We start from the raw sequence: 19,792 nt of genomic DNA, 5'->3' as shown, positions 1-19,792 counted from the left end.
GCAGCTACCCGGTGCGCTCGCCGCCACCACAACGCTCCTCGCCCACACGCAGCCTGCCGACGAGCTCCTCGAGCGACATCTTCTTGAAGTCGGCGAACATCTCGATGGAGCATGCAACTTGGTTGAACCTCGACGGCACAACCCGCAGCATCTTCTTGACGACGCGCTCGTCCTCCATGTCCTCGCCCAACTCGCGCAGCTCCGCGGCAATGGAGCCGATCCTCACGGCGAAGTCGTCGATCGCCTCGCCGTCCTTGAACGCCGCATTCTCGAACTGCTTGAGGAGGTGCTGCGCCTTGGCTTCCTGCACACGCGTGTCTCCCACGCGCAGCGACTTGATCGCCTCCCAAGCCTCCTTGACCGTCTTCTTCGCGACGAGCCCAGACTTCATCTCCGGCGGCACACCGCGGAGAATGACAGCCAGTGCCCGTCGATCCTTGCCGCGCTCGGCGTTGCCGCCCTCCACGGCATCCTAGAGCTCCATGCCCTCCAGGTTGCACTGCACTTCAAGTGCCCACTCGCGGTAGTTCGTCTTCGTCAGCTTCGGGATCTCGACGCCACCAAAACCGCGCTCCACCACGACCGTACGCGGCGAGCTGGTGCCTTCCTTCACATCACCACCGGCCATCGTCGTTGCCGTCGGACCTCTGCATGGGATCACGCGCTTCTTCTTCGGCGGCTCTCGTGGTGGACTGAAGGAACCACCGTAGTACATACACCGGCTCTGGTACCAAATGTAAGATACAACCAGGAACTCACTCGCACTCACGAACACAAAGTACCGGCGAGGGAGACGATGAACACAAGCTGTTTCCGGCGACGAACGCCGCGGCCGACACAACGGCCTGTATCTTGGCACTTTTTATTTCTCTGGACTTGGCAACTATGAAACGAGGAGTACATGGCGTATTTAACAACCACGGGACGCACCACGGAGCTCACCTCCACTCACCCGGTCTTTACGCCATGATCAGCACGACCCGCTCAGCGACACCAGGGAGCCATTCGCTCGTCCCGGACTGCGGCTTCCTCCATGCTGACCGGCGCCACGCACACCACGAACTCCTAAAATAGCCAAGCACTGAACCGGTCCTGGCAACTTCCATGCACAGCGACTAGAGTCCAGCTCGACCACGGCATGCCCGAACACAACGCGCCCTGGACAGGCCCTACACCCAGCCTCACACCGCAGCTCGCCTGCAATGGCACAGACACGGACACAACACACACGACACCACCACGACATGGCACAGTGACGCACACGCCATGGGCACTATGTGTCGTGGTTTATTCTAACAGCTTCCACCTTACTGTCTTGTAGAATGCAAGCAACTGGTCACCTGGACGAATTAGCTTTAGCACTTGAAAATACTCCTGAATGATGAACACCAAATTTGGTTCTTTTTTGACAGCTGAGAAGGGAGAAGATCAGTGAGAGGATGAAGCTTCTGCAAGACCTTGTTCCTGGTTGCACTAAAGTGAGCCTCCTGACCGCAAGAACAACTATACTTACTTTTCTGAAATCAGAACTTCTTAAGAATAATGACACCTTCTTTGGGCCGGGTTGGGTTTGGATCGATTTAGGTCACTGGGAAGGCGGTGATGCTGGACGAGATCATCAACTATGTCCAGTCCCTGCAAAGGCAAGTGGAGGTATGCATGGTTCATCTTGAATCTCATATACTGAAAGTCTCCCTTTCTCATCTGACAAAGGCAATGTACTGAACAAATGCATGATTCCCCTTGCATCTCCCAGTTCTTATCCATGAAGCTCGCGGCGGTCAATCCACAGCTCGGCCTCAACATAAAACAACTTCTGTCGAAAGATGTAAGCAATCTACAAACTCACCTGCAGTTCTTCCTTGTTCTCTTTTTTTTTCAGTTTTGCAAGAAACGCGCACCAAAATTACAAAATGATTCTGTATCCTTAGTTTGGTGGAATGCGGCTTTTTCGCGCCCCCAGTGCTCCTTCAAGCTCATCTACTCACCTGGGATTCTCAATCTCCCACGAAATGATGCCCAAACTACCACCATTGTCACGGTCAGGCATGCTCCCGGGAGGCGTTCATGGTTTGACCAATCCAGATGGCTTCAGAACAGCCATGGAGCAGCAACAAAACGGCAAAGATTCCATAGGAGATCATGTCTCTCAGGTTTGCATAGCAGAATCCCAGCGTGTTTCAGAGTACAAATTTAGAGCAATTATGCATTTGCAATCAGATTGGTTTTCAAGAATCCTAACCAAACTTTAGCCTCTTGAGCAGATGCCTCTCACTTTGGACGGATCGTTCCACCACAATGCAGCGCAAACGGCGGTGTATGGGGCCATAGTCGGTCCAGAGCATCTGAGCATGAGGTCTGTTCAGGATGGGTTTCATATGTGAAGTTCGGCACAAGCTCCAGCAGTCCAGCTCCATGGAGGATCAGAGTTGCTTCTGGTCACCTGACATGTGCCATGGAGTAGAGTAGGGCAAGGCACATAACTAGCATTTGTGCTATGGAGTTACTGCATAGTGCAGAGGCAGGACAAGCTTGATTCCTCCATGAAATGTTAGCATTGCTTCATGGTTGTAATCAGAGCTGAAAGTTCAGACACCGGAAGTAACTCTGCTGCAGCTATGAATTTATGATGATGTTGGAAACCCTGTCCGGGTGGAGTGTGAAGTGAAATTTGTGTTCTTGAAGAGAAACACCTGAAAATAGACACAGAATTGCTGCATTACAGGATCTTACTGGCAGCGTATTGTTTGTGTTTTTAGTTAATAATACATAAATAGCTAGTTAGCGAGCAGCACTAAAAACATTGTGTTCAGATTAAGCCCTCAGCTATTAGTTTTTTGTGGTAAAAGTGTTAACTATGACACAAATGCTCTTACTGATTCAAACTGCTGGTCCTCTGGAAAACACTTGGGGTCCTGCGCCTGACCTGAACGCCCAAAACAGCAGCCGGGCCGACGCCATGCTCGTGCTCACGTGCGCCAACGCCTCCAGGCTCGGCGGCCCCATCGCCCGCGCGGCCGCCGCATCCGCATCCACGGGGAGCGCTCACGGGTGGGCTCGCGGGGCCCTTCGTCGTCGCCGTCGACCTCCTCGCGCCAACCCACCGAGCGGAGGTACATGGAGCACTGCGAGAAGGACACGGGGAAGCCGGTGTTCGCCGTCGGGCTGGTAGGAGTAGGGCGGGGCAGGGGTGGCGCCGGAGTGGTCCAGAGCAGGGGCGGCGGCGTCTGGACGAACGAGAAGAGCACGCCGCCCGTGTAAAATCTTGGTGAAGGGCACAATTGCCATCCCCTGTTTGCGACACGTCTTTCGGTGGTATTTTCTTTCCAAAACACGCGATCTTTTTTTATTTTTTATGCTAGCTAGAGAACGAATTTTCCCATATTTTTTTCGGGTTATCTGGGTTCTTCTCCTTGGACAAGGGTTTGGCGTGCCCTAACAGGAGTTGAAGCAGTAATAACATCATGCCAAGAGCACCCTCTGTTGCACTCGCTGGAATATCCTTGCACCAGGCGCCTCCGTCGCCGGCGGCTACTTGCCTGCATCCGAATGCACAGCCATGTCGACGTCTACCTAACGTACGCTCCAACGAAACCCTTGTTGATTCGTCCATCCCTCGACCTCCCCTGGGTATGATTTGGCTGATCACACAACTGATCTATTAACATCAAATCGCAGTGCGAGACAGAAGACGTATGTGATCCTCAACGTCAAGTATCTGGCGAAGATGGTCAGGGAAGGCCAATCGCGAGACGCTTCCTACTACCTAGGTGGTACGGCTCGAGCTACGAGGGCAGGCTCCTCAATGTGTTCCTGTTTGACCTCCTTGCCTACAGGGCCTGCGACTGGCTCATGAGCATCTACAAGAAACCTGTGCTTGATAAGTATCCGTGCTTTGCCACGCGATGTCCTCTTCCTGCGCAAAGATCATGCCAGGTCAGGTCTCTCTTAATTACCCTCTTGATGTGCTGCGACTGTGATTGATTGATTGAAATATGCAGCTAGCATGCTAACTTTCTGTGATGAACTACTACTGCGTGCAGTGCCTTCCTGGATTGGCAACTCGTCAGGAAGAAGGCAGCGAAGATGGTCGAGGAGATGGCCTACAGGGCGCCCGAGCTCAGGGATAGGATGCAGTACCCGCGCAGCAGGAACAGCCTGTACCATTGGGTCCAAGTACGTATATATGTGCGCACTAGTTCTAGCACAATGGATTGATTTACTGGTCAAGTTATCTAATCTTACCTACCGTTCGTTGAAAAAAAAGGCGTCGCGTGAAGCATGTAAACCGGAAGCAGCAGTCAACTGATCTCGCCCAGTTCTATCTTCAGATGAAGAAGAGGTACAACAACATGCACGTGAGTGGATACCCTCTTGCTGCTTCTGCTTGTTGTTTTTTTACACTAGTAATAATGGGCCTGCAATTTGTTTAGGCTACCTTCTTCTTTGAGTCCGGGGGCAGATCTAGTGTCAACGGACATGTCTGGATAATGACATCTTTTTCTAACATCATATACACATGATAAAAAAAATATATATTTAGCTCTCGATTCATACCATACAATTGCTCTGCTTCATGACTGAGCTTTTCAACTGCAGAATCAGCAAGGGTAGGAGGAGAGCCGCTGATAGCTCTATTTGGTACGTACAGGGTACAGCTAGTTTTTCCTCTGTTTCATTCCTGTAATTATTTTGCTTACCAATTTACATGTTAACCGGTGTGCTAACGAGATTGAGTGAAACCTAGTTTTACCAATTAGTCTGCCTGAAAGCTACTTTTCCCCTTTTGAGTGAGTTTTGTTGTTTTCTGTCTTATTTATTTGCTCCTATGCCTGTACATTTTCGTCCTGATAGATGTTATTATTGGCTTGATAGCATAAAACACCATGTATGTTATGATTTGAATTGGATCCACATGCAAGCTAACGAAACAGCAACGGCCCCAATTTAGTTTCAACTTCTAGTTATTGTGCGAAGTCACTTTTGACTTGCTTCTATATAATAATGACTGGTAAACTCTTGTGGTCTTCAGATACATGTTTTGAAGCTGGTAGACTTCTGGGGCTTGAGCAAGGGCAATTCCCTGAATTTTTGTCAAAAGAAGGTAATTTCGGTTCACCACTGTTAAAAACTACCTTCATTTTTTAATTGCTGAGATTGTTTCTTCTCTGCAGACTTTCCGTACTTTCAGCATAAGCTAGCTCGTGGATGTGAGGTCATATCCAGTAAAAAAGTCAAACCTTCATCCAAACCAAGTAACGTGAATAATGTTTTCTGCAATTAGTCGCAGAGGCGTGCTGTTGTGGGCTCTTCAGTAACTAACTCAGGCAAGTTGTACCAGATTTCGTTGATTAAATTGGGGCAAGCTTCTGTAAGCTACAGCCAGGAACTCACTCGCACTCACGAACACAAAGTACCGGCGAGGGAGACGATGAACACAAGCTGTTTCCAACGACGAACGCCGCGGCCGACACAACGGCCTGTATCTTGGCACTTTTTATTTCTCTCGACTTGGCAACTATGAAACGAGGAGTACATGGTGTATTTAACAACCACGTGACGCACCACGGAGCTCACCTCCACTCACCCGGTCTTTACGCCATGATCACCCGCTCAGCGACACCAGGGAGCCATTCGCTCGTCCCGGACTGCGGCTTCCTCCATGCTGACCGGCGCCACGCACACCACGAACTCCTAAAATAGCCAAGCACTGAACCGGTCCTGGCAACTTCCATGCACAGCGACTAGAGTCCAGCTCGACCACGGCATGCCCGAACACAACGCGCCCTGGACAGGCCCTACACCCAGCCTCGCACCGCAGCTCGCCTGCAATGGCACAGACACGGACACAACACACACGACACCACCACGACGCGGCACAGTGACGCACACGCCATGGGCACTATGTGTCGGGGTTTATTCTAACAATCACCCCCTAAACCACAACACCCCGTACGCCGAACCTACATGAGCGTCTGCTCGTTGTCGACATCAGCGAGGAGAGCTGTTTCCTTCTTTTTCCCACGGCAGTCCTTGCCCATGTGGCCGCGCTCGCCGCACTCATAGCATCGCCCACGGAAGCGGCTCCCGCCACGCCTGCTTCCTGAGCTCGTGGTGCTGCGAGCGTCGTCGTCGTCGCGGCCACCGCCACGGGCGTTCTGCGCATCTCCCGCACGTGCACGATCCTTGTTGCGTCGCTGACGACGACGCGCCTCCCACTGCTCCTCCGTGAGCAGCAGCTGCCCGGTGCGCTCGCCTCCAAGCTCGCCGCCGCCACAACGCTCCTCGGCCACGCGCAGCCTGCCGACGAGCTCCTCGAGCGACATCTTCTTGAAGTCGGCGAACATCTCGATGGAGCATGCAACTTGGTTGAACCTCGACGGCACAACCCGCAGCATCTTCTTGACGACGCGCTCGTCCTCCGTGTCCTCGCCCAACTCGCGCAGCTCCGCGGCAATGGAGCCGATCCTCACGGCGAAGTCGTCGATCGCCTCGCCGTCCTTGAACGCCGCATTCTCGAACTGCTTGAGGAGGTGCTGCGCCTTGGCTTCCTGCACACGCGTGTCTCCCACGCGCAGCGACTTGATCGCCTCCCAAGCCTCCTTGACCGTCTTCTTCGCGACGAGCCCAGACTTCATCTCCGGCGGCACACCGCGGAGAATGACAGCCAGTGCCCGTCGATCCTTGCCGCGCTCGGCGTTGCCGCCCTCCACGGCATCCTAGAGCTCCATGCCCTCCAGGTTGCACTGCACTTCAAGTGCCCACTCGCGGTAGTTCGTCTTCGTCAGCTTCGGGATCTCGACGCCACCAAAACCGCGCTCCACCATGACCGTACGTGGCGAGCTGGTGCCTTCCTTCACATCACCACCGGCCATCGTCGTTGCCGTCGGACCTCTGCGTGGGATCACGCGCTTCTTCTTCGGCGGCTCTCGTGGTGGACTGAAGGAACCACCGTAGTACATACACCGGCTCTGGTACCAAATGTAAGCTACAGCCAGGAACTCACTCGCACTCACGAACACAAAGTACCGGCGAGGGAGACGATGAACACAAGCTGTTTCCAGCGACGAACGCCGCGGCCGACACAACGGCCTGTATCTTGGCACTTTTTATTTCTCTGGACTTGGCAACTATGAAACGAGGAGTACATGGCGTATTTAACAACCACGGGACGCACCACGGAGCTCACCTCCACTCACCCGGTCTTTACGCCATGATCAGCACGACCCGCTCAGCGACACCAGGGAGCCATTCGCTCGTCCCGGACTGCGGCTTCCTCCATGCTGACCGGCGCCACGCACACCACGAACTCCTAAAATAGCCAAGCACTGAACCGGTCCTGGCAACTTCCATGCACAGCGACTAGAGTCCAGCTCGACCACGGCATGCCCGAACACAACGCGCCCTGGACAGGCCCTACACCCAGCCTCACACCGCAGCTCGCCTGCAATGGCACAGACACGGACACAACACACACGACACCACCACGACATGGCACAGTGACGCACACGCCATGGGCACTATGTGTCGTGGTTTATTCTAACAGCTTCCACCTTACTGTCTTGTAGAATGCAAGCAACTGGTCACCTGGACGAATTAGCTTTAGCACTTGAAAATACTCCTGAATGATGAACACCAAATTTGGTTCTTTTTTGACAGCTGAGAAGGGAGAAGATCAGTGAGAGGATGAAGCTTCTGCAAGACCTTGTTCCTGGTTGCACTAAAGTGAGCCTCCTGACCGCAAGAACAACTATACTTACTTTTCTGAAATCAGAACTTCTTAAGAATAATGACACCTTCTTTGGGCCGGGTTGGGTTTGGATCGATTTAGGTCACTGGGAAGGCGGTGATGCTGGACGAGATCATCAACTATGTCCAGTCCCTGCAAAGGCAAGTGGAGGTATGCATGGTTCATCTTGAATCTCATATACTGAAAGTCTCCCTTTCTCATCTGACAAAGGCAATGTACTGAACAAATGCATGATTCCCCTTGCATCTCCCAGTTCTTATCCATGAAGCTCGCGGCGGTCAATCCACAGCTCGGCCTCAACATAAAACAACTTCTGTCGAAAGATGTAAGCAATCTACAAACTCACCTGCAGTTCTTCCTTGTTCTCTTTTTTTTTCAGTTTTGCAAGAAACGCGCACCAAAATTACAAAATGATTCTGTATCCTTAGTTTGGTGGAATGCGGCTTTTTCGCGCCCCCAGTGCTCCTTCAAGCTCATCTACTCACCTGGGATTCTCAATCTCCCACGAAATGATGCCCAAACTACCACCATTGTCACGGTCAGGCATGCTCCCGGGAGGCGTTCATGGTTTGACCAATCCAGATGGCTTCAGAACAGCCATGGAGCAGCAACAAAACGGCAAAGATTCCATAGGAGATCATGTCTCTCAGGTTTGCATAGCAGAATCCCAGCGTGTTTCAGAGTACAAATTTAGAGCAATTATGCATTTGCAATCAGATTGGTTTTCAAGAATCCTAACCAAACTTTAGCCTCTTGAGCAGATGCCTCTCACTTTGGACGGATCGTTCCACCACAATGCAGCGCAAACGGCGGTGTATGGGGCCATAGTCGGTCCAGAGCATCTGAGCATGAGGTCTGTTCAGGATGGGTTTCATATGTGAAGTTCGGCACAAGCTCCAGCAGTCCAGCTCCATGGAGGATCAGAGTTGCTTCTGGTCACCTGACATGTGCCATGGAGTAGAGTAGGGCAAGGCACATAACTAGCATTTGTGCTATGGAGTTACTGCATAGTGCAGAGGCAGGACAAGCTTGATTCCTCCATGAAATGTTAGCATTGCTTCATGGTTGTAATCAGAGCTGAAAGTTCAGACACCGGAAGTAACTCTGCTGCAGCTATGAATTTATGATGATGTTGGAAACCCTGTCCGGGTGGAGTGTGAAGTGAAATTTGTGTTCTTGAAGAGAAACACCTGAAAATAGACACAGAATTGCTGCATTACAGGATCTTACTGGCAGCGTATTGTTTGTGTTTTTAGTTAATAATACATAAATAGCTAGTTAGCGAGCAGCACTAAAAACATTGTGTTCAGATTAAGCCCTCAGCTATTAGTTTTTTGTGGTAAAAGTGTTAACTATGACACAAATGCTCTTACTGATTCAAACTGCTGGTCCTCTGGAAAACACTTGGGGTCCTGCGCCTGACCTGAACGCCCAAAACAGCAGCCGGGCCGACGCCATGCTCGTGCTCACGTGCGCCAACGCCTCCAGGCTCGGCGGCCCCATCGCCCGCGCGGCCGCCGCATCCGCATCCACGGGGAGCGCTCACGGGTGGGCTCGCGGGGCCCTTCGTCGTCGCCGTCGACCTCCTCGCGCCAACCCACCGAGCGGAGGTACATGGAGCACTGCGAGAAGGACACGGGGAAGCCGGTGTTCGCCGTCGGGCTGGTAGGAGTAGGGCGGGGCAGGGGTGGCGCCGGAGTGGTCCAGAGCAGGGGCGGCGGCGTCTGGACGAACGAGAAGAGCACGCCGCCCGTGTAAAATCTTGGTGAAGGGCACAATTGCCATCCCCTGTTTGCGACACGTCTTTCGGTGGTATTTTCTTTCCAAAACACGCGATCTTTTTTTATTTTTTATGCTAGCTAGAGAACGAATTTTCCCATATTTTTTTCGGGTTATCTGGGTTCTTCTCCTTGGACAAGGGTTTGGCGTGCCCTAACAGGAGTTGAAGCAGTAATAACATCATGCCAAGAGCACCCTCTGTTGCACTCGCTGGAATATCCTTGCACCAGGCGCCTCCGTCGCCGGCGGCTACTTGCCTGCATCCGAATGCACAGCCATGTCGACGTCTACCTAACGTACGCTCCAACGAAACCCTTGTTGATTCGTCCATCCCTCGACCTCCCCTGGGTATGATTTGGCTGATCACACAACTGATCTATTAACATCAAATCGCAGTGCGAGACAGAAGACGTATGTGATCCTCAACGTCAAGTATCTGGCGAAGATGGTCAGGGAAGGCCAATCGCGAGACGCTTCCTACTACCTAGGTGGTACGGCTCGAGCTACGAGGGCAGGCTCCTCAATGTGTTCCTGTTTGACCTCCTTGCCTACAGGGCCTGCGACTGGCTCATGAGCATCTACAAGAAACCTGTGCTTGATAAGTATCCGTGCTTTGCCACGCGATGTCCTCTTCCTGCGCAAAGATCATGCCAGGTCAGGTCTCTCTTAATTACCCTCTTGATGTGCTGCGACTGTGATTGATTGATTGAAATATGCAGCTAGCATGCTAACTTTCTGTGATGAACTACTACTGCGTGCAGTGCCTTCCTGGATTGGCAACTCGTCAGGAAGAAGGCAGCGAAGATGGTCGAGGAGATGGCCTACAGGGCGCCCGAGCTCAGGGATAGGATGCAGTACCCGCGCAGCAGGAACAGCCTGTACCATTGGGTCCAAGTACGTATATATGTGCGCACTAGTTCTAGCACAATGGATTGATTTACTGGTCAAGTTATCTAATCTTACCTACCGTTCGTTGAAAAAAAAGGCGTCGCGTGAAGCATGTAAACCGGAAGCAGCAGTCAACTGATCTCGCCCAGTTCTATCTTCAGATGAAGAAGAGGTACAACAACATGCACGTGAGTGGATACCCTCTTGCTGCTTCTGCTTGTTGTTTTTTTACACTAGTAATAATGGGCCTGCAATTTGTTTAGGCTACCTTCTTCTTTGAGTCCGGGGGCAGATCTAGTGTCAACGGACATGTCTGGATAATGACATCTTTTTCTAACATCATATACACATGATAAAAAAAATATATATTTAGCTCTCGATTCATACCATACAATTGCTCTGCTTCATGACTGAGCTTTTCAACTGCAGAATCAGCAAGGGTAGGAGGAGAGCCGCTGATAGCTCTATTTGGTACGTACAGGGTACAGCTAGTTTTTCCTCTGTTTCATTCCTGTAATTATTTTGCTTACCAATTTACATGTTAACCGGTGTGCTAACGAGATTGAGTGAAACCTAGTTTTACCAATTAGTCTGCCTGAAAGCTACTTTTCCCCTTTTGAGTGAGTTTTGTTGTTTTCTGTCTTATTTATTTGCTCCTATGCCTGTACATTTTCGTCCTGATAGATGTTATTATTGGCTTGATAGCATAAAACACCATGTATGTTATGATTTGAATTGGATCCACATGCAAGCTAACGAAACAGCAACGGCCCCAATTTAGTTTCAACTTCTAGTTATTGTGCGAAGTCACTTTTGACTTGCTTCTATATAATAATGACTGGTAAACTCTTGTGGTCTTCAGATACATGTTTTGAAGCTGGTAGACTTCTGGGGCTTGAGCAAGGGCAATTCCCTGAATTTTTGTCAAAAGAAGGTAATTTCGGTTCACCACTGTTAAAAACTAGCTTCATTTTTTAATTGCTGAGATTGTTTCTTCTCTGCAGACTTTCCGTACTTTCAGCATAAGCTAGCTCGTGGATGTGAGGTCATATCCAGTAAAAAAGTCAAACCTTCATCCAAACCAAGTAACGTGAATAATGTTTTCTGCAATTTTATCTAAGCTGTTATTTCAGAATGCTAAGCTTGTTGCTTCCTTGGAGATACGTCGCAGAGGCGTGCTGTTGTAGGCTCTTCAGTAACTAACTCAGGCAAGTTGTACCAGATTTCGTTGATTAAATTGGGGCAAGCTTCCACCTTCTTTTGACCAGTTAAGTTAATTGTTGGAAGGTTAGATTTGTTACTGTGGGACGCCACTGCAGACGTCTGTTTAAAATTCCTTAGGCTTGTTAATTTCCTTAACTTTGTGATATTAGGCTATGTGCTGAATGGTTTGTGATAGATAATAGACTTGGTGCATCTATGGATGCAGAGGCTGGTATTAATTTTCATCCAGGAAAACTGCAAATGCTGCCATTGTGTTATTTTTGTCCTTATGAGTTTGTTGTTTTGGGCAGGCACAAAGGGCTCAAGATGCTTTCAGGAGTCTCAGCTAGATACTGTGCATCCAGGAAATGATCCAAAGAGGCCACGGACTGCTGGAAATTTTGGGATGTGAGTCCATTTGAGTACTGAATTGTGACGTGTTCATCAGTAACGATGCATTTTGGCACATACAAATACACAGTTATGCAGCCATGTTTATACTTCTTTTTCTATTCTGTGTGATGTTCTATGCAGAATTAGATAGGCTAAGGGAGTCAGAATAAGAGCATCTCTGTACATTGCAAATTCTGCGTGAAGATTGATCGGGGGGGGGGGGGGGGGGGGGGGGGTGTTGGAAATCTGCGTGAAGAAACAATAACTTATTTCTTTCTTTCTTTCTTTCCTTTTGAGATTCTAGCTACGTAGAAAATGAGAGAGTTCAGGAGAACCTACTTATTTGTATTCTTCAGAAGAAAATTTGCCTTGAGGCTCAATTCAACTTTCAACACAACCCTGTAGAAAGAAAATTCCCGGCCATTGAATGGAAACGCAGTTTACAACAGTACTTGCCTCAAAGTAGCACCGGCGCTATATTAACATTCAACTAATGATGATAGGGCAAGGAACCACTCACGGTTGTTTACAATTACAGGCAGGCACATTAAACAGTGTCAGTGGTAATCGTCACTGTCAGAGTGTGAAGTGAATTAGAGAAACACCTGAAAATAGACACGGATTGCTGCTGCATGGCAGCGTATTTGTTTGTGTGGTTATAGTTAATATATATAGCTAGTTAGCGAGCAGCACTAAAAAGACATATGTTCAGATTAAACGCTCAGCTTCTACTCTATTCTTTTTACTTCTTATTATTCTTTTTTTTTTCCACCACAGCGCTTTGTAGATTTCTCATCATTATATTCATTGTAGGCTTTGCTATTCCATGGATCCCTTTTCAGATCAGTTTGTTGTGATTTAGTGTGAATGTTGATGATTTCGCATGCTCTCTGTTCGTAACATTATGTTGTCCATTGAAACTTGCTGAGGCGTTGCAACATATGGAATCATATTGGCTTCAATAACTTGAACCTCGTAAAACGGGTCATTTTCATCTTGGATCAATGGGACATAAGCTGCTTGCAGTAAGCTTACAGTAAGAACGAAAGGAAACGATGCAGGAATGTGAAAACAGCTTCGGCAACAGCAACAACATACGAGTACCAGGCAATGGTTTCCTTATGGTCATCGTGCGTTTTGTATATATATATATATATATATTATATTTCATCATGGGTACATTAACTAATTCCTAAAATAAAGCCGAGCTGCCCACAACACAAACTGTTGATCTGATCTCCAAGAAGCAGTCTGTCAGTAACAACTATATAAAGGGGAGGGAAACAGCTGTGCACAAACTTCTTTTTTTATTATTATATTGTGAGGGACATCACAATTTTGCTATGTAATCATCCTCCATGCTTTATTGTTTTCCAAGGCCACTACTACCTCAATAAAATGTTAGTGGCCAGCAAGTCTACACCTACAAAAATTGCCACGGCAGGAACCCGTCTAGAAGTATCTGTAACCAAATAATGCTCTAGCCCATGGCCTTAATTTTACCCCCGGCACTGCTAAATATGAAGTTCTAACAAAAGATGTCCGTGGGAGAACTCACTAATCCCTCCATGGGTCGCTCTCGGGTCTAACTTCCGAGGGCTCAATCACCTTTGTTACGGTGCCTTCAGATGAGTCTGCCTCTGCGCTGGCCTCACCCATTGATACCTCGGCCTTCTCCGTGTCGGACCTTCCCCATCTCCCACCCAGGGCAATCGCCATCATCTCATAGATCTTGCCACCCAACTCAGCTGGACTCTCTGGCTGGAATTATGACAAACATTCCAACATTTTAATAAATGATTTTTACCAAGACCATCAAAATCTGTAAATGTATTCCATTGTACTTACAGTATATCCACTTGAGATTAAAGCAGACTCATATAGGAGCTCAACAGCCCTCTTGGCTTCTGTGCAATCGGGCTCATTTTTGCAAGCAGCCTGCCAACAATAATTTATCATTCAGATTAGTTACTTCATATAGCTCAAGCATGTTAATTGTTCTTAAGCTGGACAATTGATTCCCAAGGGGTAATGGTCTTACACTCAAATCCTTGATAATTGGGTGGTCGGGATTGATTTCGAAAATCCTTCTTCCCCTCATGAATTCCAAGCTTGATGTGTCACCAAGTGTTTGCGCCTTCATGAGCCTGTCAGATTTTGAGAAATACATATGTATGAGGAAACAGATAATGACTAAACAAAGCAATGGCTTAACAACAAACTTACCTTTCCATATTGGCGGACCAACCGAACTTGCCTGATACAAGAACACATGGAGATGAACTTAAACGCTTTGATATTTGGACCTTCGCAACCTTGTCACCAAGCTGTTGTTTAACCCAATCGCATAGGAGAGTAAACTCCTGCTTGGTTTCTTTAGTCTCTTCCTCTTCATCACCTGCGACAATAAATAAAGATATCTTCAATTCAATGCGATGGAAGTAATCAAACAGTGATAACCACTCTGAGCAAGCATAAGCATTTTCTCACCCAATTCCAGATCCTCTTTGCTGATATCCACAAATTTCTTCTCTTTGTAGGTCTGCAAGTTCTGAATGGCAACCTCATCTATTGGCTCAATAAGGTAGAGAACCTAATAAAAAAAAGCAAGCAGTACCCTGAGCCAAAGTATGAAAAGAAGAAAGAACATGTCTCTCTCATAGTCAATAGTGCCTTTACGTTAAAAAAAAAGGTCAATTGTGTCTATGTCAAGTACATACTTCAATATCTTTTTGGACCAGCTTCTCCAAGAAAGGAGCAGTCTTTGCACTCTGGAGACTATCTGTAGCGATGTAGTAGATTGCCTTTTGACTTTCAGGCATGCTCTCTACATATTGATCAAGACTTATCGTATCTCCCTCATTTTTAGAAGAGTGGAAGCGCAACAATGGGGCGAGGCGCTTGTGATTCCCTGTGTCCTCAATGCAACCAAGCTTAATAAACTTGCCAAAGCTCTCCCAAAACTTCTTATAGTCCTACAGAACAAATTAAAGAACATCAATATCAAGTAAACAAATTAACTAGGAGCAAACTAAAGGTCCGGTTGTACCTCCTTATCTTCCTTTTCAGCAATCTCTTCAATCATATCAAATGTCTTCCTGACAAGTCGCTTGCGCATAATTCTTACCTGAACAACAAAAAAAATAAGATTTTCTCTAAATATATCGACAGTAAGAACCTTCCGAATGTAAAATTTCAAAGGGGTAGAGGAAAAACTGGCAGGTGTTTCACCTGTTACTTACAATTCGACTTTCTTGAAGAATCTCTCGAGAAACATTGAGGGGAAGGTCATTTGAATCCACCACACCTTTCACAAAGCTCAAGTATCTTGGAAACTGCAAGATGCACGCTAAAATGAATAATCCGTTCCATCTCAATCGATGGATAGTAGAAAATAATAACAATATATTATTAGCGTTGCAAGATAGTGTACCAGTTCACCATCGAAGTCATCGGAGATGAAGACTCTTTTAACATATAGCCGGATATTTTTGGTCTTGGGATTCATTATCTCCTCATTACTAAGTGGTGCCATGCCTGGAACATAAAGAACACTCCTGAATTCCACCTCACCCTGTTTATAGAAAAGATCAATTTATTGACTATATACAATGTACATGAATTTAAGTGTTTCATAGAGTTGTTTAATGAATTCACACACCTCTGTTGTGAAGTGAGTGTGGGCAAGAGGGTCCAAAAACTCATTGAATGTCTTCTTATAGAACTCATTGTATTCAGTGTTCTCAAATTCCTTTGGATTTCTCATCTGCATGGAGGGAATAGAAATCAACTGTCTGTTTTCTTCATTAGCCCTTACTACCTTGGAGACCAAAGTGATCACAAGTACCAGAAGGGTGCTGTTCTAAGTATGAACAGGCAATAGTAACTCCAGACTTACCCATATGGGTTTTGTTTCATTGGCTAGTTCCCAGTCCCAATATTTCTCAGTAACAGTCTTCTTCTTCTTCTTTTTCTCACCCTATATGTCAAAGTATGCCTAATCAGTTGCAAAAGAAGCAAGATTCTACAAACATAAGGAAAACTAGGAGTCCATTCAGAAAAACTAACCTCTGTTGCCTCTTCACCTTCTTTCGGCTCTTCATCCTCTTCAACCTATCAATCAAGGGGGGATTACATCAGTGAAATAAATGAAAAGACAATACACATTCATAGATCAAAAGAACTGGTATGGTCAAGAGAAGTAAGAAGCTTTGTCAAGACCCTACCTCAACAGTTCTTGATTTCTCCTGCCATGTGTATATGGGGAAAGACACAAACTGAGAGTAGTTTTTTACTAAGCCTTGAATCCTTGAAGGGTCCGCAAACTCATACTTATCATCAGGCTATACAAGACATATTAACGTAAGGTTGCTGTTAAGAAAAAGCATTTCCTGGCATATCAGAAGAACATAGCAACATACCCTTAGAAACAGAGTAATCTGAGTTCCACGTGTAAGCATTTTCTCAGGATCAGTCTCTTCCTTGATGACATAAGAGCTACTGTCAGCCACAGCTTCCCACACATACTGTTTATCTGATTTTGGACTCTTGGTGGACACCACAATCTGCAATGTGGGTTTGACAAAATGTCAACTTAAATAATGATCTAAGCCAGTGCAAAACGAGAAAAAGCTCATTCCATGTAAAATTATTTAAGAAAAAAAAAATAGCATCCAAGAAATATCTCAAACCTTCTCTCCAACAAGAAAAGCTGAGTAAAATCCAACACCAAACTGACCAATTAGACCATTGTCCGCCCCAAGGTCTTTGTTTTCCTGAAGAGCAATACATTTTGACATTAAGGAAAAAGACAATGAAACAATCACATAGACACTACAGCATTTAGGCCATAACCATATCCCATACTCATAGATGTATGCACAATTGTCAAGGAAGGTATGATGCTGCACCTTGAGGGCCTTCAGAAATTTTGAGGTACCACTCTGAGCAATGGTACCAAGGCAGTCCTTGAGCTCATCTTTAGTCATACCAACACCAGTGTCACTATTGAAACCAATAGCCACCAGAAAGTCATGCCATTAGAGTCTGTTCACAGAACACCAACAAGTAGTTCTGTCATTAACAGGAACTTACGTGATAGTAATCGTTCCAGCATCAGGGTCAGGCTTAATCCTTATTTCCAGCTCACCGCCATCAGCGAGCAAAGAGGAATCAGTCACGCCTTGAAACCTCAGCTTATCCAATGCATCACTTGCGTTGCTGGTAGAGCAGCAGATAAGTAGAATCCATGAATAATGGCATCGAATGAATTGCCATAGGTTTCCAGGTTCCAGCAAAAGGTACTGACCTAACAAGCTCGCGGAGAAATACCTCCTTGTGACTGTATAGACTATGGACGATCAAATCCATTAACCGGCTCACCTACAAGGTAGAACAGAAACGAACATACATATTTCAGTAACCAGTGGTCGCACATAATCAAACTCGGTCATACTTTGGCAACATTTCTGCTGAACTGTGGGTAACCATATCACATTAATTCAACCCCTCAAAAAATTCTCAAGGTGTACGGACGAACGTCAATTAAAAATTCCATCTGAAATTACAGATATATATGGACCGTGCTCATGTCTCACCTCCGCCTGGTACTCGAACTTCTCCCCAGCCGCCTCCTCCCCGGCGGGCTTCTCGGCGACGGCCGCATCGCACCTCACCCTGAGAGACCTCCCCCTGCTTCTGTGGGCCTCCCACCTGAGCCCTCTGGCGCACCTGACCGCCACGCTCCCCCGCGGCGCAACCGAGGTCGCGGCGGACGGCGCCCTCCTGCCCGCGCAGGGCCGCAGCGCCGCCACCGACGACGCGCCCAGAGTCCCGCTCAGCGCCGGCGCCATGGGATGGGAGACGGTGACCGCGCACGCCACGAGCTTGCGCGCCAACGTTCGTAGAGAGGGAGGGGGAGAGGGAGCAGAAGAGGATAAGGGATGTGGGTTAGGGTTTTTGTACTAAGCTGCCGGAGGCCGGAGGGTTCAACAGGAGGTAGGAGATGAGATGAGGCGCGGCCGAAGCTTCTAGAAGCAGCCGGGCCCGAACACTGTCACTGAGTCATTGTGACTGTGAGCCGGGCCTCTTTTTTCTGCTTTCATAGGCCCAAATAGGCCTCTTTCTTCTGATTTCATAGGCCCATTTATCGAAATGTCATGAAATCATCCGTGATGATTTAGCCACCTCAGGCCTGTCTGGAACGCAGGAACATACTTTTCCTGTCAAATTGAAGTGATTTCTGTGAAATTTTTGCGCGATTTCTGTGAAATTCCTGCGTTCTAAACAGGCCATCAGTGTTGGAAGCTACTCCGATCCTATGCACCTCACTTCTCAAGAAACTAAAATATTTTCAAATTTAACTAAACATATAAAAATACTAATATCTATGGTGTGTAATAAATATTATTGGATTAATCGTCAAATATTTTTTATAATAAACTTATTTAGATATACAAATGTTTATACTATTTTCTACTTGAAGGTTTGATTCTTCACAAAGCTAGATATTTTTGGACGGAGGGTGTATCTTTCTTGCTGTTGCTGGTAACAGACTGAGCAGTCTCTATCCGGACACATCACAGCGTTGTGTTCTGTGTGTGTGTGTTTACAAGCTAGCTTCAAGCAACGTAACGTATACAAGTGTAAAAGAGAATCAGAAGCTGGCATAAAGATCGTGCTATATTTCTCTTTACTGTTCGTGAACATCTTGTGATTAACATTCCCATCACGCAGTCTTCTTTTATATCTAAGCAACAAGGGAAAAACACTGACATTGAGGGCTCCTTTGGATAGGGGCATCCCCGTGGTGATCGGACTCATCCACGGGTGGCGAGAGGCCCGTGTCACTGCTCCCCGTCGTGATCCACGGCACCATTTGGAAACCTCGTGGGTCAAAATAAGCCCGTGCCTTTTCCACCCCAACACCGTCAATCCGCGTGGCTCAAAATAAACGCCTCCGAGGTCGTGTTGTTTCTTCCCGGTCGGTCGTCGCTCCCTCCTCGCTCGCTACTCCCGTCCCGTGTCGCGTCGCCCAGGAAAGCATGGCGGCTAGGGTTTGAGCGCCGCCGTCTCCATCCCTTGAGCCAGCCGTCGTCGCCCCATGCCCTCGTCCTGTCGCCGCCGCCGCAACTCTGGATCCTGCTCCGACTTTAATCCGGGCGCACTTCCTGGATCATTTCTGGTCTCGTAGCGCCGTCGTCGCCGCCATCTCTGTCTGCACCTGCTACGTCCCCGACCAACCGTGTCGTGCGTGGTCTCCTAGGCGTAGGTTGGGCGCCTCATCCTGATTATCTTTGTGTGTTTCTTCTTAGATCTGCTCGTCTTTAGTCTTCACTTCTTAGAATCAAATCGAATGGATGAACTGGGTCGTGGTTCTTGGGCATGGCTGCTACTTTCAATTGAATCGCATTCTAGTTTTTTCTGCCTCACGAGTTCGAGAAATTAATGCTGCTACCTGTGATCTAGTTTTAGTTTTCGATTCAGAGAGAAAAATATAAAGTACTAATCACGTACTTATTTTCCAGGTAGAGAAATTCATACGGCTAGCTGTGATCGCTTGAAATTAATACCTCTACCTATGATCTCGTGTAGCAGAGATCACAGGAAATTATTTTTTTCTCGAGCAGGCTTCACAAGAAATTAATTTGGATCAGTACTTCATTAATACTGTACTGCTAATGGTAATCACGTTTTCTGCCTCACAAGAAATAGTTCTGATTTGGTACTGCTACCTGAGATCAAGAAATTAGTACTGCTGAAATTAGTATTCAGTCGAGT

The 19,792-nt window shown here is 47.5% G+C and overlaps 6 protein-coding genes across 17 annotated transcripts; 4 read left to right on the top strand and 2 right to left on the bottom strand.

Annotated features, from left to right (window-relative positions):
• Positions 1-4: 4 nt before the first annotated feature.
• LOC136500267 (uncharacterized) lies at positions 5-391 on the bottom strand. The gene has a single exon (XM_066495623.1). It carries the CDS (start codon positions 389-391, stop codon positions 5-7), a length of 387 nt encoding a protein of 128 aa, XP_066351720.1.
• Positions 392-1,426: 1,035 nt separating this feature from the next.
• Positions 1,427-2,398, top strand: LOC136501398 (transcription factor bHLH49-like). Of its 2 annotated transcripts, none has more exons than XM_066496915.1 (5): positions 1,427-1,478; positions 1,585-1,653; positions 1,757-1,828; positions 1,932-2,153; positions 2,265-2,398. In XM_066496915.1, the coding sequence occupies exons 1-5, from the start codon at positions 1,440-1,442 to the stop codon at positions 2,382-2,384; spliced, it is 522 nt and encodes a 173-aa protein (XP_066353012.1). In that variant the 5' UTR covers positions 1,427-1,439; the 3' UTR covers positions 2,385-2,398. The 2 variants fall into 2 exon arrangements, with proteins under 2 accessions (XP_066353012.1, XP_066353011.1); XM_066496914.1 differs by having other exon boundaries at positions 2,253-2,390.
• A 1,061-nt stretch (positions 2,399-3,459) lies between these two features.
• Positions 3,460-5,320, top strand: LOC136501397 (uncharacterized). Of its 4 annotated transcripts, none has more exons than XR_010770258.1 (7): positions 3,460-3,578; positions 3,679-3,936; positions 4,044-4,176; positions 4,268-4,358; positions 4,600-4,641; positions 5,033-5,104; positions 5,175-5,320. XR_010770258.1 is itself a non-coding variant. In XM_066496913.1 (5 exons), exons 1-4 carry the CDS (start codon positions 3,465-3,467, stop codon positions 4,307-4,309), a joined length of 552 nt encoding a protein of 183 aa, XP_066353010.1. In that variant the 3' UTR covers positions 4,310-4,342; positions 4,434-4,465. The 4 variants fall into 4 exon arrangements, 1 of the variants encoding a protein (XP_066353010.1); XR_010770257.1 differs by having other exon boundaries at positions 3,465-3,578; positions 3,679-3,941; positions 4,268-4,342; XR_010770256.1 differs by having other exon boundaries at positions 3,465-3,578; positions 3,679-3,941.
• A 2,353-nt stretch (positions 5,321-7,673) lies between these two features.
• Positions 7,674-8,645, top strand: LOC136499048 (transcription factor bHLH49-like). 2 transcript variants are annotated; one of them, XM_066494753.1, is made up of 5 exons: positions 7,674-7,725; positions 7,832-7,900; positions 8,004-8,075; positions 8,179-8,400; positions 8,512-8,645. In XM_066494753.1, exons 1-5 carry the CDS (start codon positions 7,687-7,689, stop codon positions 8,629-8,631), a joined length of 522 nt encoding a protein of 173 aa, XP_066350850.1. In that variant the 5' UTR covers positions 7,674-7,686; the 3' UTR covers positions 8,632-8,645. The 2 variants fall into 2 exon arrangements, with proteins under 2 accessions (XP_066350850.1, XP_066350849.1); XM_066494752.1 differs by having other exon boundaries at positions 8,500-8,637.
• Positions 8,646-9,706: 1,061 nt separating this feature from the next.
• On the top strand, positions 9,707-12,216 carry LOC136499047 (uncharacterized). 7 transcript variants are annotated; one of them, XR_010769875.1, is made up of 9 exons: positions 9,712-9,825; positions 9,926-10,188; positions 10,291-10,423; positions 10,515-10,605; positions 10,847-10,888; positions 11,280-11,351; positions 11,422-11,625; positions 11,932-12,028; positions 12,155-12,216. XR_010769875.1 is itself a non-coding variant. In XM_066494751.1 (5 exons), exons 1-4 carry the CDS (start codon positions 9,712-9,714, stop codon positions 10,554-10,556), a joined length of 552 nt encoding a protein of 183 aa, XP_066350848.1. In that variant the 3' UTR covers positions 10,557-10,589; positions 10,681-10,712. The 7 variants fall into 7 exon arrangements, 1 of the variants encoding a protein (XP_066350848.1); XR_010769876.1 differs by having other exon boundaries at positions 11,422-11,502; positions 11,589-11,625; positions 11,932-12,215; XR_010769877.1 differs by having other exon boundaries at positions 11,422-11,502; positions 11,578-11,625; positions 11,932-12,215.
• Positions 12,217-13,303: 1,087 nt separating this feature from the next.
• On the bottom strand, positions 13,304-17,999 carry LOC136499124 (heat shock protein 90-5, chloroplastic-like). The gene is made up of 19 exons (XM_066494818.1): positions 17,611-17,999; positions 17,322-17,395; positions 17,108-17,233; positions 16,924-17,017; positions 16,705-16,788; positions 16,435-16,578; positions 16,240-16,356; positions 16,082-16,126; positions 15,912-15,992; positions 15,675-15,779; positions 15,447-15,587; positions 15,256-15,348; positions 15,063-15,140; positions 14,734-14,988; positions 14,504-14,606; positions 14,240-14,411; positions 14,055-14,160; positions 13,862-13,951; positions 13,304-13,774 (listed from the first exon to the last, which is right to left on the bottom strand). The coding sequence occupies exons 1-19, from the start codon at positions 17,863-17,865 to the stop codon at positions 13,571-13,573; spliced, it is 2,367 nt and encodes a 788-aa protein (XP_066350915.1). The 5' UTR covers positions 17,866-17,999; the 3' UTR covers positions 13,304-13,570.
• Positions 18,000-19,792: the final 1,793 nt, after the last annotated feature.

The sequence above is a fragment of the Miscanthus floridulus genome, chromosome 13, assembly GCF_019320115.1.
Source record: "Miscanthus floridulus cultivar M001 chromosome 13, ASM1932011v1, whole genome shotgun sequence".
In the NCBI taxonomy this organism is placed as follows: Eukaryota; Viridiplantae; Streptophyta; class Magnoliopsida; order Poales; family Poaceae; genus Miscanthus; species Miscanthus floridulus.
Note: the sequence above shows the minus strand (reverse complement) of the source record. Positions and strands in the feature narration are given on the sequence as shown.